The 13,188-nt window shown below is 40.5% G+C and overlaps 1 protein-coding gene across 1 annotated transcript; it reads right to left on the bottom strand.

Moving 5' to 3' along the window:
- Positions 1-4,621: 4,621 nt before the first annotated feature.
- On the bottom strand, positions 4,622-7,144 carry LOC144889466 (phosphatidylinositol 3,4,5-trisphosphate-dependent Rac exchanger 2 protein-like; the record flags this gene model as incomplete). Its single annotated transcript, XM_078769686.1, is given in 3 exon segments — positions 4,622-4,760; positions 5,795-5,862; positions 7,042-7,144. Coding segments are annotated over 3 exon segments (208 nt in total), but the record flags the coding sequence as incomplete, so codon positions are not given.
- Between the last annotated feature and the right edge of the window lie 6,044 nt (positions 7,145-13,188).

Here is a 13,188-nt window from a genome sequence, read left to right on the forward strand (position 1 = left end):
GACAACCCCCGCCTGTAGGGGCGCATGATTGAGTAGCTTGGAGAGAGAGAGACAAACCCCGCCTGAAGGTGCGCATGATGGAGTAGCTTGGAGAGAGAGAGATCAAAATGCACGGGATTGAAGGACCTATCTTATTTAATTAATGCTACGCAGAGTCAAACTATTGGAAACAGAGCCTTACCTGAAACACATACGAATGAAATAACTAGAGTTCCTATGGTGCCCTACGTGTTGTATATGAACTAATTAGGGTGCGACCTTTAACCTTTGGAAGATGGGAATATTTACAGGGCATTATTTATAATGGATTAATTATTATTTACAAGTGCCGGTTCTGAAAACCGTAGCAATATATATATATATATATATATATATATATATATATATATATATATACACATACATACATATATACATACATATATACATACATATACACATACATATATACATACATATATACATACATATATACATACATATATACATACATATATACATACATATATACATATATATATACACTAGCAGAAGTACCCGGCATTGCCGGGCGGTGGGGAGGAGGGGAGGGGGAAGGGGAGGGGAGGGGAACGGGGGGGGTGGGGAGGGGCGAAGAGGGCGGGGAGGGGAGAAGAGGGGGGGAGGGGAGAAGAGGGGGAGGGGGAGGGGGAGAGGGGAGAAGAGGGGGGGATGGGGAGGGGGATGGGGGGGGGAGGGTGAGGGAGGGGGAGGGGGTGGAGGGGGGAGGGGGGAGGTGGAGGGGAGGGGGGAAGTGGAGGGGAGGGGGGAGAGGAGGAGAGGGGAGAGGGAGGGGGAGGGGGAGGAGAGGGGGAGGGTAGGGGGAGGGGGAAGGGGTAGGGGGAGGGGAAGGGGGAGGGGGAAAAGGGAGGGGGAGGGGGAGGGGAGAAGGGGAGGAGGGGAGGGAGAAGGGGAGAAGGGGAGGAGGGGAGGGGGAAGGGGGAGGGGGAGGGGAGGGGGAGGGGAGGGGGAGGGGGGAGTCAAGTCGTAAGTCATTGTCGTCAATTGAATGTCACATTTACTTTTTATTCCCTGTCAAGTGGCATTGGTCCCGCATTCCGAACCCGGAAGTCGGAAGTCATTGTCGTCAAATAAATGTAGCATGTATGTTTCACTCTCTGTCACATGCCGTTGGTCCCATGTCAATCGGATGAAGTTGAAAAATTAACGTTACGAAGTTTCTTTGGGATGTACTGATTCCGAATATGAAGTTGAAAAATTAACGTTCCGAAATACGCTGATGACGTCATAATTTTTAAACGCGAACTTTTTTTAAATTTAAGGTGTGCTGTAGTTGCTCTGAGACGTACTGATTCCGAATATTCCTTTGGTTTTGCTCTGCGATGAGTAGTTCTCGAGTTATAAGAGGACAAACAAACAAACAAACAAACATAGTTTACTGCTTTATATAAATAGATATATACATATATACATACATAATACACATGTATATATACATAAATATATATGAGGGACACATATATATATATATATATATATATATATATATATATATATATATATATATATATATATATATATATATATATATATATATATATATATATATATATATATATATATGACCAAACTTTACTTCGACATTTAGTTGCTCTCCCTCTCAATAACCACTGTATAGATCAATTATAATTTCAGCTGTTTTGAAATCAATTGCAATTCAGGAGTATATGCATGACGAAAAATAGGAAGTTTTTCTAATTAACACAAAAACAATGTGCCAATTTACAAACAAAGAATAATCTAAAATTTCAGGGAAAATACCGAAGATACAACGTTTTGACATTTAGGGACACATGTGGCCCGTCGGACCTCAAAGGCGTAAACATCAATATTGATGGTAATTACGATAAAGTCAAAATAACTGTGGATCTTGATCAGGTGACCCAACTTGTAAGCAATATAAAGGTCCAAATGGACCATTTCTCCCTTTTTAGTTTCTGTGTGTTCCATGCATTTGGTAGCCTCATCACAAGGTTTTACCTGCAGCTCTTTATTGACAAGCATTTACAAACACAAATTAATAAACAGTACAACTCTAGCCGTGACGTCACGACGTGAAATCCCTGTGCAAGCCGTGCATCCTGGACAAGGCAGACCAGGCTCGGCGCTCCGTGCGCAGAACAATGACGAACAAAGAATCATCAACAAAAACAATTCATGAACCGCAATAACCTCGTCTTCATAAAGTGACTCATGGAGAGAACATATGTCAAGTACAACAATAGCTTGTGTTGGCATTTTTGGAATACATCGTGCAATATGTATAATATTTGTGGGGAAAGGGGCGAATTAGAATGAATAAAACGGTAAATAAAATAAGAAAAAAGTTGCTTCGAGTCCGCACGACGGTAAAAGAATCCCTGAAAAGGTGACCCGTCTGTAGGTATGAGTTTACCTTCCCGAAGTCGACAACGGTCATACCCAGCTAACACAACACCGTTGGGCCAAAGTTAGACATCGCAATTGCAACCAATAGCCAACTTTGGAAAACAGACGTCGCAATTGCAACCAATAGGCAACTTCAGGCCAACGTTGGAAAATAGACGTCGCAATTGCAACCAATAGCCAACTTTGGAAAACAGACGTCGCAATTGCAACCAAAAGGCAACGTCAGGCCAACGTTGGAAAACAGACGTCGCAATTGCAACCAATAGGCAACGTCAAGCCAACGTTGGAAAATAGACGTCGCAATTGCAACCAATAGGCAACGTTACCCCGACGTCAACAATGCGCTTGCGACCAATTGACCAAATGCCAACGTTGGCCCAACGGTGTTGTGTTAGCTGGGTAGCCCCGAGGTCCATCATGGGGAAGTATTTTACCAAACAGTGAGAAATCTCAAAACAAACAACAACAATTAAATCAAAACAGAACCATATATATTAAAACAATTTTACAACACCACAAAGTGCATGGTATTTAAAACAATGCAAACCAAATGGATTATCAATGAACAATGAACTGTACAGGTGTGTGTGTGTGTGTGTGTGTGTGTGTGTGTATGTGTGTGTGTGTGTGTGTGTGTGTGTGTGTGTGTGTGTGTGTGTGTGTGTGTGTGTGTGTGTGTGTGTGTGTGTGTGTGTGTGTGTGTGTGTGTGCATGCGTGTTAAAGTTTATTCCCATTTACAATTTACTCTCCTTCCATCATTTACACCCCTTATAAACTCAGCGGTTAAAGTACTCTAGTCCCTATACCATGCATGGTGTACTCCAGCATCCCATTGCTATCGCTTCCCGAACGTGGACCTCCGCTCTCACCGACCTGTGCTATCTCAAAACTCCAAAGGTGTGATTAGGAAATGAATGAAGTGAAGCCCTGTTCCTGCCCAGAAGTTGATGAGCGCGTCGCATGATTTTAAAAAGGGACTAATATATAAGATAGAATTTTTTTAAAAGGAATGAATATTAATCTAGAAATCATCAGAGTAGCGTTTTTAAGATAAAAAAAATTAAGCAAAAAAGTTGAATTAGAAATCCAATTGACTTTTTAGCCAGGTGGCTGCCTGTGCGTCCTCTATCCCACAATGATGAGCCCAGTGGACCGGCTTTTGTGCTCGTTATTTAGCCGGTAATCTGGATGCACACGTGATCACGATTGCGTATCGACTTTGTACGATAATAATCGATTTGAATCGAAATAACAAACGATACTTGCGTGCGTTTTGGCAACAAGGTATTATTGCGAGTCTGGAAGGAGTATTACGTCGACCGTTTGGAAGGAGTTTTAAGAGACCACGTGGGTTTGAAAGCTTGCCATTGGTGAATCGATTTTATAAATAATTATTCATCCCAGGTAATCGTGTTGTGACTTGCGTGGATTACAGGGTTAAGACTATTTCAAGCACTAACAACAGAGCGAATGAGGCTTTTTGGTGCATGTACATCTTGCACCTGTTGTACATGCCAGATGCCCATGTGCGAGTTATAAGGCATTAGGTAAGGAAACGTCACATGCATTCCGGAGGTAAGGCCACAAGCAATATGACTACATGGTCACGTGATGCCAAGCTTGGAGTGTTACGGCTAGACAACAGTGGCTTCTCGTGTTGATCACGTGGTGATCGGAGAGGTGTAGGTGTGCGGCGATCGCGCACATTTTCAAAGCCAATGTTGGTAGGTAGAGTCGAAGATTCTCGACATGTTTGAGTTCTGAGACCCGACCAAAACCTCGCATTCGACCCGCGTCGTCTTCCCAACTCATTCCGACAGCATTTGTTGCGTCAACCATCATGTGACTCATGAGGGAAGTGTCTGTTGTGGTGGAGAAAGATGGAGATATTATATACAATTCCAGGAATCTCAGTATTACCTTAAAAAGCCTCCGACTCTTAGTAATTGTCAAATGTTTCTGAGGATCTTTCCTTGTGAAATGTAAGGTCCAGCAAAGTCCAAATGCACCTCGCGCATGGAGGAGGCCATTTTGATTGGGGCGTACGATTGACAATGGCGCAAACGATCTACACAAGACGCAAACAATTTCGACCTGCTCTGGGAAGAGCCGAGCGAGACGTCGAGGGAAGAAGTTGGCCTGAGGTGCTTTAAGAGAAGTGAGTGAGCGAGAATGAAAAATGGGGTGGGAGTTGGAGACTAGCTTCGGGGATTCGGGACATTGTGCTATGAGTTGTCCATCCCTCGCGGGTGGTGTTTCGAGTAGATCGCCTCGTCTTCATGAAAATCAGCTCGTTCATGGCGTATCGTGGTGGGAGAACAACTGGAATAACCTGAAAGTGAATGGTGAGAAGAGTTCAGTTACCGGAAGAGCATAAAAATATGTCTATGGATGAAAAAAAAAGTGGCGTTTCACATTCAAACAAAACCAGTTGTTTTCGCTCCACCTGCCGAGCCATTATGATATTGGAGGGAACTATTGGATTGACGTGCTAGTTGTGGGCAGTAGGAATTGGCAATCGGATCCAGATACGGGCACGCGGTGGATTTACCCTTTTGAAAAATATTTCACCGGATCATTAATGTCCATGAGGGAGTTGCGAATACACGAACAACTACCTCAAGGTTTCCTATGAAGGAAATCATGTTCTGTGATGAAAGATCTGGTGGTATTTGACCTTCAGGCCAAAGTCATGATATCGGTGGTGCCTCGAATATTCAAGGGTGACATTATGACGTCATGGGGAGAAACAATCGCCATATTAGAATGGGAATAGGATATGAATGAATATGAATGATCGTTTATAAGGCCATTTTCCCTGCTAGAGCGGGGGTTAGCCTTGCGGGCCCCATGACAATCATGGTTCCCTGTTTGAGGCAATGTTTTTATGGCCGGATGCCCTTCCTGACTCCAACCCTTGGTCACGCTCTTACGATGCGCAGGGATACGGTGTACGTATTCTAAATCGGGGTACACACCGGGATCATTCATCCCAGCAAGCTGGTACTCAATTTGCCGACCTCGGAAGGATGACAGGCTGAGTCAACCCCCCTGGGGTTAATTCACCGATCGACCGGGATTCGAACCCAGGATCCTAGGATCCCAAGCCGGCACCCTAACCGCTAAGCCAACACCAGGCTTCATTGTGCCAGGCACCAGGCACCAGGCTTCATATAATGGGAATAGGATGTCGCCAGATATTTTTGCAAGTTTTTAATCTCCGACTCTTAATCAAACAATTTCAGCTTTTCAAAGTCCATCATTTAAAGAAATTTTGATCTAAAATAGTAACTTCTTGAACAATCAATGACTATGATGATCAATGTAATCAATGCTCATGACACAACTGGAAAAAGAAAGGCTCACCTTGGCACAGCAGAAGGGGTTTGATTCCGCACACCATGGTTCTTTTTATCATTCTCGACACGGGTACCCTGAGTGCACAAACGAATCATGTTCAGATGAGTGTACAGTAATCCACGGAGGAAACCGGTGCTGCATTTCCAGTCGAGAGTCCCAAAGCCATGTTGTTGACGAGGGTGCGTGCACACTCAACAATAGCAGAGGGGAGATTAGATTTGACCTGGTTAAGACTGGCAGGACCCAAACGAGGTTAGGTGGTCAAACCGTGCACAAAATCTGTAGATTGTCCGGGCACCACGATAAGGGTAGACTGAAAAAGCCGTGGGAATTAGACCCAAACCAGAAGATCAAAACATCATGTTTGATTGTTTATAAGGATTACATCATTGTAGAGTTCCAAAGCTGCAGGAAACCATCTCAGTTCGTATCCCAAAAAGAGACATTTGCTTGAATGATACCTTTTATTTATTAATTATTTTTTTACAGGAGCGAGGCTCAAAAAATGTCTTTGAGACACGAATGAAGGGTATTTTTTTTTTTTTTTTACACACTTTTATTTGACTTCATCTGAACTTAATTTGTTTGTCCCATTTCAAATCTTTGAGCGGTTCGTTTTCTACGTTCCATACGTCCTAGAGAGCTCAAATTTGTCCCACGGCCCTCTTTTGTGGTACATTTTCATCTATCAAAATTTAATAGTAATTAAAAAAAGGTTTTAAACTTTAAAAAATGAAATAAAAGTGTAAATAAATAAATAATAATGTAAATAAATAATGGTAAATAAATAATCCTCTCCCACCTCCTTCCCATGCCTCCTCCCCAAGCCCTCTCCCTCCCACAGTTCTCCCGATGTCCCTGCTCTCCATCTTGTTCTCCTGCTCCCTTTATCATATATTTTATGTTTTATGTGTCAGTTTGTCTTTTTGTGATCAATGTTAGCTCTTACACGAGCCTCGATCTTGTATACAAAAAAAAGAAAAAAAAAAAGTGTATAGCCCTAAAACATGTTTTTTCGTTTATTAGTATCCACCCTTGTGCGAATGGTGTTGACAAGCAGGAATGTATCATACTATAGGACATGTGCACACATGTAATCATCACTGCTGACACACAGCCCAAGAAGGGCTGAGCAGTCAAAACAAAAATTCGGGTTAAAAAATAACGTTCTTGTGATTCAGGAAGGAAATGGGCAAAATCTACATTCGATGGTGTATTAAAAAGGCAGGTCATGTGGGGAACGAGGAGCTCACCTCTTTGCGCATCTTATCCATGGCCTGGAAGACCGAGCAGGGAGGTAGACCATGGCAGCGTGCGAGTATTAGAGCTTGGTATAAAGTCACCGCCAGGGTACACCTGTGTAGAGCACATGGCCACAGGAAGGAAAGGGGACATCACGTGATTGGAAACAGTTACACACTTTAACAGACATGGAGATGGATGGGCCAGAAAATGCGAGCACGAAGCGGAAGACACTTACGGTTGCGATAACGTGGAGGCCCCGATGCAGGCGGAAACCGAGCAGTGAGCTTTATGATGGCTCATAATTCTACCGCGTTTGCTGCCGCACTGGGAAAAATGAGTCTTCGAAGAAGTGTCTGAGTTTTAGACGGAATTGTGAATTAATTTTATACATTTAAACATTTTAAACAGGCAGTCTGCAGCCTCCTCACTCTCTGCAGACCTGGACAAAATCACAGACTGGGCAAACAAGTGGAACATGTCTTTCAATCCTGACAAATCTCACACTCTACGATGCCTCTCCGAAAAGACCGACTGGACAACCCTCCCATCTACTTTCTGAATAATCCTCTCCAAGAAATTCTGTCACTCAAGCTTTTAGGTCTCACTATCTGCCATGATCTTTCCTGGGAAAACCACATTTCCAATCTGGCCTCAAAAAACCAGTCGCCGACTGGGCATCCTCCGTCGTGCGAAGTCTTTCCTTGGCACACCTGAGCTCCTCACCACATACAAGGCTTTCATCCGCAGCTCAATGGAGTACTGCTCTCCCCTCTGGGCTGGTGCTCCTGCCTCACACCTAGCTCGTCTTCACGCTGTTGAAACCAAAGCGTTCAGAATCATAGGAATCTCCCGTGATGAAGCTATCTCTGAGGGCCTTTCACTTACTCACCGCAGGCAGGTAGGTGGTCTTTCCGTCTTCTACCGACTCCTCTCCGGCCTTGCTCCCCCAGCTCTCTCTGGGCTCTGTCCCCCAAATATTCCTACAGGTCGCACAAGATCTGCCTGCAACCCTCTTATGGTTAAACTGCCAAAATCAAGACTCTCTGCTCACCTTCACTCCTTCATTCCTCTTTTCTCCCGCCTCTGGAACAAACTCCCTCACTCCCTTCAATCCCTCTCCACCCTCCAGGTCTTTAAAACGGCTGTTCACCACCATCTCTTATCTTCGCCCATCCAAAACCTTGATCTTTTCTACCCCCACTAATTTCACCCCAAATCCACTTTTTTGAGGTGACTTTTGTCTTCTTTCCTGGAAGTCCTTGGTGTCCTTGCGTTTTATACCTATCCTGCCTCCCCTCAGGCCCTCTCCCTCCCACACATCTCCCGATGTCCCTGCTCTCAAATGTTGTGTTTGTGTGCTTCCTCCCCTTCTCTCCCCATCTTGTCGACTGCTCCCCTTTTTATATACTTTGTTTGCTTGTTTGTTTGATTTGTTGCTTTGATAAATGTTAGCTCTTTGACGAGCCTCGACTCTGTATACAAAAAACAAAAACAAACAAAAAAACATCCTTGTGTTTGTGAGGATGAAGCGTTTTGGACTTTTCGTTTTGGGCTGTGTTTGTGAGGAAGTCCACAAACCAAGGATGATGTATTTCAGGCCCAATTATAGTTTCTCCATATTTGGACATCACTGAAGAGCAAATGTCACCTTGTATTTTTAAACTTTAAAAGTTTCTGTTACTGAGATCAGGAATCTTTGTTGGTAACCCACTGGCGCAAAGTGAGAGGCATGGCCAAGGACAGGCCATGGGATTGTATTTCCAGGAGTGTGTGGTTGAGGAGAATGGAAGATAAGGAGGAAAGGAGAGAAAGAGGTGAAGGGGAATATGGGAATATAGGTGAGGCATTCATATTATATATATATATATACTGTATATATATATGAGGCATTCAATAAGTAACCTTAAAATATTTTTCACAACTTGTTCATTGCATGTATGTGTATAACAACTGTGTTATTTTTCAACATAATCTCGATTGCGTTCAGTGCATTTTTCCAGCGCTTTACTAAGGCCTGGATTTCTGTAGAAAAACAAGACCGAAAGTCTAACAGCGGCGTAGCCGGGCTTGTAAAATATTATAAACCACAAACACACATGATTAGCTTTTCAAACAGTCGCTAATGCTGTTTATAACATTAAACAAATAAATTTGGAGGAATCCCGACATCCGTCAGGTAGGTTTTACTTCCAGAACTGAGGGAAGATCTACTGTAATCTAGATTATACCCCACAAGGGTTGGGTACGTACCGTTTTGTTGGAAGAGACGTCACGCTGATGCTTTCAACATTTGATGGTCATTTTAACAATCGGTTTGTTAGTGTTTCACATTGAATGAAAAACGTAAAGGTAGAGCATGGCGATTGTGATATATGACAGGTTTGACGATATGTTCGGTAGTGGTGGCGATACCATCGATTCTTTGTAATCGCGATTACTGATTATACTTTTGCAAGGAGTAATCGAGAGTAATCGACTACTTGGTCTGATTTTTGTCACTGTTTTTTTTGTGTTTTTGGGGGGGGGGGGGGGGGAGGGTTGGTTTTAGGGGGGGGGGGTTCGAGAGACGGGTTGCTGTTTGTTGTTAGAGACGGGGACTAGTTATTTATTGTAATCTTTGAGTTGATTTTTTTTTTTGGGGAGGGTGGTGTCTTTTCGAGTTTATTTTTCAAATCATTGTTACAATCGCAATGCAAAAAATGAAAATGAAGACGAAATCGATTTATTTGCAGCAAGTTTTTATCGACATGTACAATATAGGAACATGACTTTACAAGTTCTCGTTAGCGAACAAATACATGTTGACATGCTTGTCTTTGAGGCGATTTCTCTTCTCTGAAATCAACTCTCCGGCTTTGGAATAAAGTCGCTCCGACGGCACAGATGTTGCTGGTGCGCAGAGATATTTTCTTTGCCAACAGAGGGTATCCAGCGGCGTGTTCTTTCCACCATGCGAGGGGATTTTCTTTCATCCCAATGAGCTTCACTTTCATATAGGAATCTGTTTCCACTGTCGCCTCGGTGAATTGGGTGCGGTGACTTGCAGATGCCTTGGCTTTCTTGCTGAAACGGTGTCAGCAATGAAAGCAAAGATACGAAATGCGAGTGAACTCGGTGTACAATGCAGCGAGAACATAAAATTAATAACAATTTAACTAGCTAAATCTAAAACAAGTACACATACATTCAAAGTACACCGCCCCATGCCAAATAATTAAATATGCTGCAGCGCGGCATTGCCGGGGCGCCTCTGGCGCCCGGCAATACCGCAGTGCAGCTCATTAAGGCTGCATTGGGAGGGAGGGGTGTACACTAATTGATTGATTAATTGTATAATTAAAATCAATAAAAGATTATCACAAAATATTTTCATAATCAATTGGCTAATCGCATAACTAAACCACTAGTGCTTCATCCGAAGATGTATCTTTTAGAAATTTAATTAAATAAGTCATTTATAAAAAATTAAATAATTAATTGATTACTCAATAAATAATTAATCGATTAATCAATAAATAATTAATAGATGAAATGATTAATCAATAAATCAAAAATATCCTTGATAGCCACATCACTTGGTCACTCATGTCCAAATATTAGCTTTCCAGCTCAAAAGGTGCCTGAGATATTGGCCAAATGAGAAAGAAAATAAATAAATGATTAATAATGAAAATAAATAAATAATAATCATAAAAAAATTAAATTATTAATCAATTTGGTCAGAGAACACATAAACTACCACTATTTCATCAGAATCTGTAACTTTAAAAAAAAAAATTTTTTTGTCATTAATCGAATAATTAAATAATTAATCGATTAATTGATTAATTAATAAATCAAAAATATCCTTTGCAGCCAAATCACCTGGTCATTGGCATGTCCAAATATCAGCTTCCTAACTCAAAAGGTGCCTGAGTTAATAATGGTCAGAAGAGAAATGAAATTTAATTAATTAAATAAGTACTTAATTAAACGCTAATAATTAAATAACTCCTCAATTAATTGATTATTCAAAAAACAAAAAATACCGTATTTGACAAAGGACTTGCTCACTACTGTGCCGAAATTTCAGCTTCCTAGCTCAAAGGATGGCTGAGATATCGTCCGGACAACCAAGAAAGAAAACAAACAAGTACACATACATTCAAAGTACACCGCCCCATGCCAAATAATTAAATATGCTGCAGCGCGGCATTGCCGGGGCGCCTCCGGCGCCCGGCAATACCGCAGTGCAGCTCATTGAGGCTGCATTGGGAGGGAGAGGTGTACACTAATTGATTGATTAAGTGTATAATTAAAATCAATAAAAGATTATCACAAAATATTTTCATAATCAATTGGCTAATCGCATAACTAAACCAGTAGTGCTTCATCCGAAGATGTATCTTTTAGAAATTTAATTAAATAAGTCATTTATAAAAAATTAAATAATTAATTGATTACTCAATAAATAATTAATCGATTAATCAATAAATACTTAATAGATGAAATGATTAATCAATAAATCAAAAATATCCTTGATAGCCACATCACTTGGTCACTCATGTCCAAATATTAGCTTCCCAGCTCAAAAGGTGCCTGAGATATTGGCCAAATGAGAAAGAAAATAAATAAATGATTAATAATGAAAATAAATAAATAATAATCATAAAAAAATTAAATTATTAATCAATTTGGTCAGAGAACACATAAACTACCACTATTTCATCAGAATCTGTAACTTAAAAAAAAAAAATTTTTTTGTCATTAATCGAATAATTAAATAATTAATCGATTAATTGATTAATTAATAAATCAAAAAATATCCTTTGCAGCCAAATCACCTGGTCATTGGCATGTCCAAATATCAGCTTCCTAACTCAAAAGGTGCCTGAGTTAATAATGGTCAGAAGATAAATGAAATTTAATTAATTAAATAAGTACTTAATTAAACGCTAATAATTAAATAACTCCTCAATTAATTGATTATTCAAAAAACAAAAAATACCGTATTTGACAAAGGACTTGCTCACTACTGTGCCGAAATTTCAGCTTCCTAGCTCAAAGGATGGCTGAGATATCGTCCGGACAACCAAGAAAGAAAACAAACAAGTACACATACATTCAAAGTACACCGCCCCATGCCAAATAATTAAATATGCTGCAGCGCGGCATTGCCGGGGCGCCTCCGGCGCCCGGCAATACCGCAGTGCAGCTCATTGAGGCTGCATTGGGAGGGAGAGGTGTACACTAATTGATTGATTAATTGTATAATTAAAATCAATAAAAGATTATCACAAAATATTTTCATAATCAATTGGCTAATCGCATAACTAAACCAGTAGTGCTTCATCCGAAGATGTATCTTTTAGAAATTTAATTAAATAAGTCATTTATAAAAAATTAAATAATTAATTGATTACTCAATAAATAATTAATCGATTAATCAATAAATACTTAATAGATGAAATGATTAATCAATAAATCAAAAATATCCTTGATAGCCACATCACTTGGTCACTCATGTCCAAATATTAGCTTCCCAGCTCAAAAGGTGCCTGAGATATTGGCCAAATGAGAAAGAAAATAAATAAATGATTAATAATGAAAATAAATAAATAATAATCATAAAAAAATTAAATTATTAATCAATTTGGTCAGAGAACACATAAACTACCACTATTTCATCAGAATCTGTAACTTTAAAAAAAAAAATTTTTTTGTCATTAATCGAATAATTAAATAATTAATCGATTAATTGATTAATTAATAAATCAAAAATATCCTTTGCAGCCAAATCACCTGGTCATTGGCATGTCCAAATATCAGCTTCCTAACTCAAAAGGTGCTTGAGTTAATAATGGTCAGAAGAGAAATGAAATTTAATTAATTAAATAAGTACTTAATTAAACGCTAATAATTAAATAACTCCTCAATTAATTGATTATTCAAAAAACAAAAAATACCGTATTTGACAAAGGACTTGCTCACTACTGTGCCGAAATTTCAGCTTCCTAGCTCAAAGGATGGCTGAGATATCGCCCGGACAACCAAGAAAGTAAGAAAACAACCAGAGTGAAAACTGAGTACTCTCTTTCAGCGTGCGTCACTGCCGAGCCCCCTTTGGTGCCCGGCAATGACGATTTGCAATGCCTGGAGATGGCATAGGAAAGGAG

This window comes from Myxine glutinosa, unplaced genomic scaffold (genome assembly GCF_964187855.1).
Source record: "Myxine glutinosa unplaced genomic scaffold, kmMyxGlut1.1 SCAFFOLD_4085, whole genome shotgun sequence".
NCBI classification, from domain to species: Eukaryota; Metazoa; Chordata; class Myxini; order Myxiniformes; family Myxinidae; genus Myxine; species Myxine glutinosa.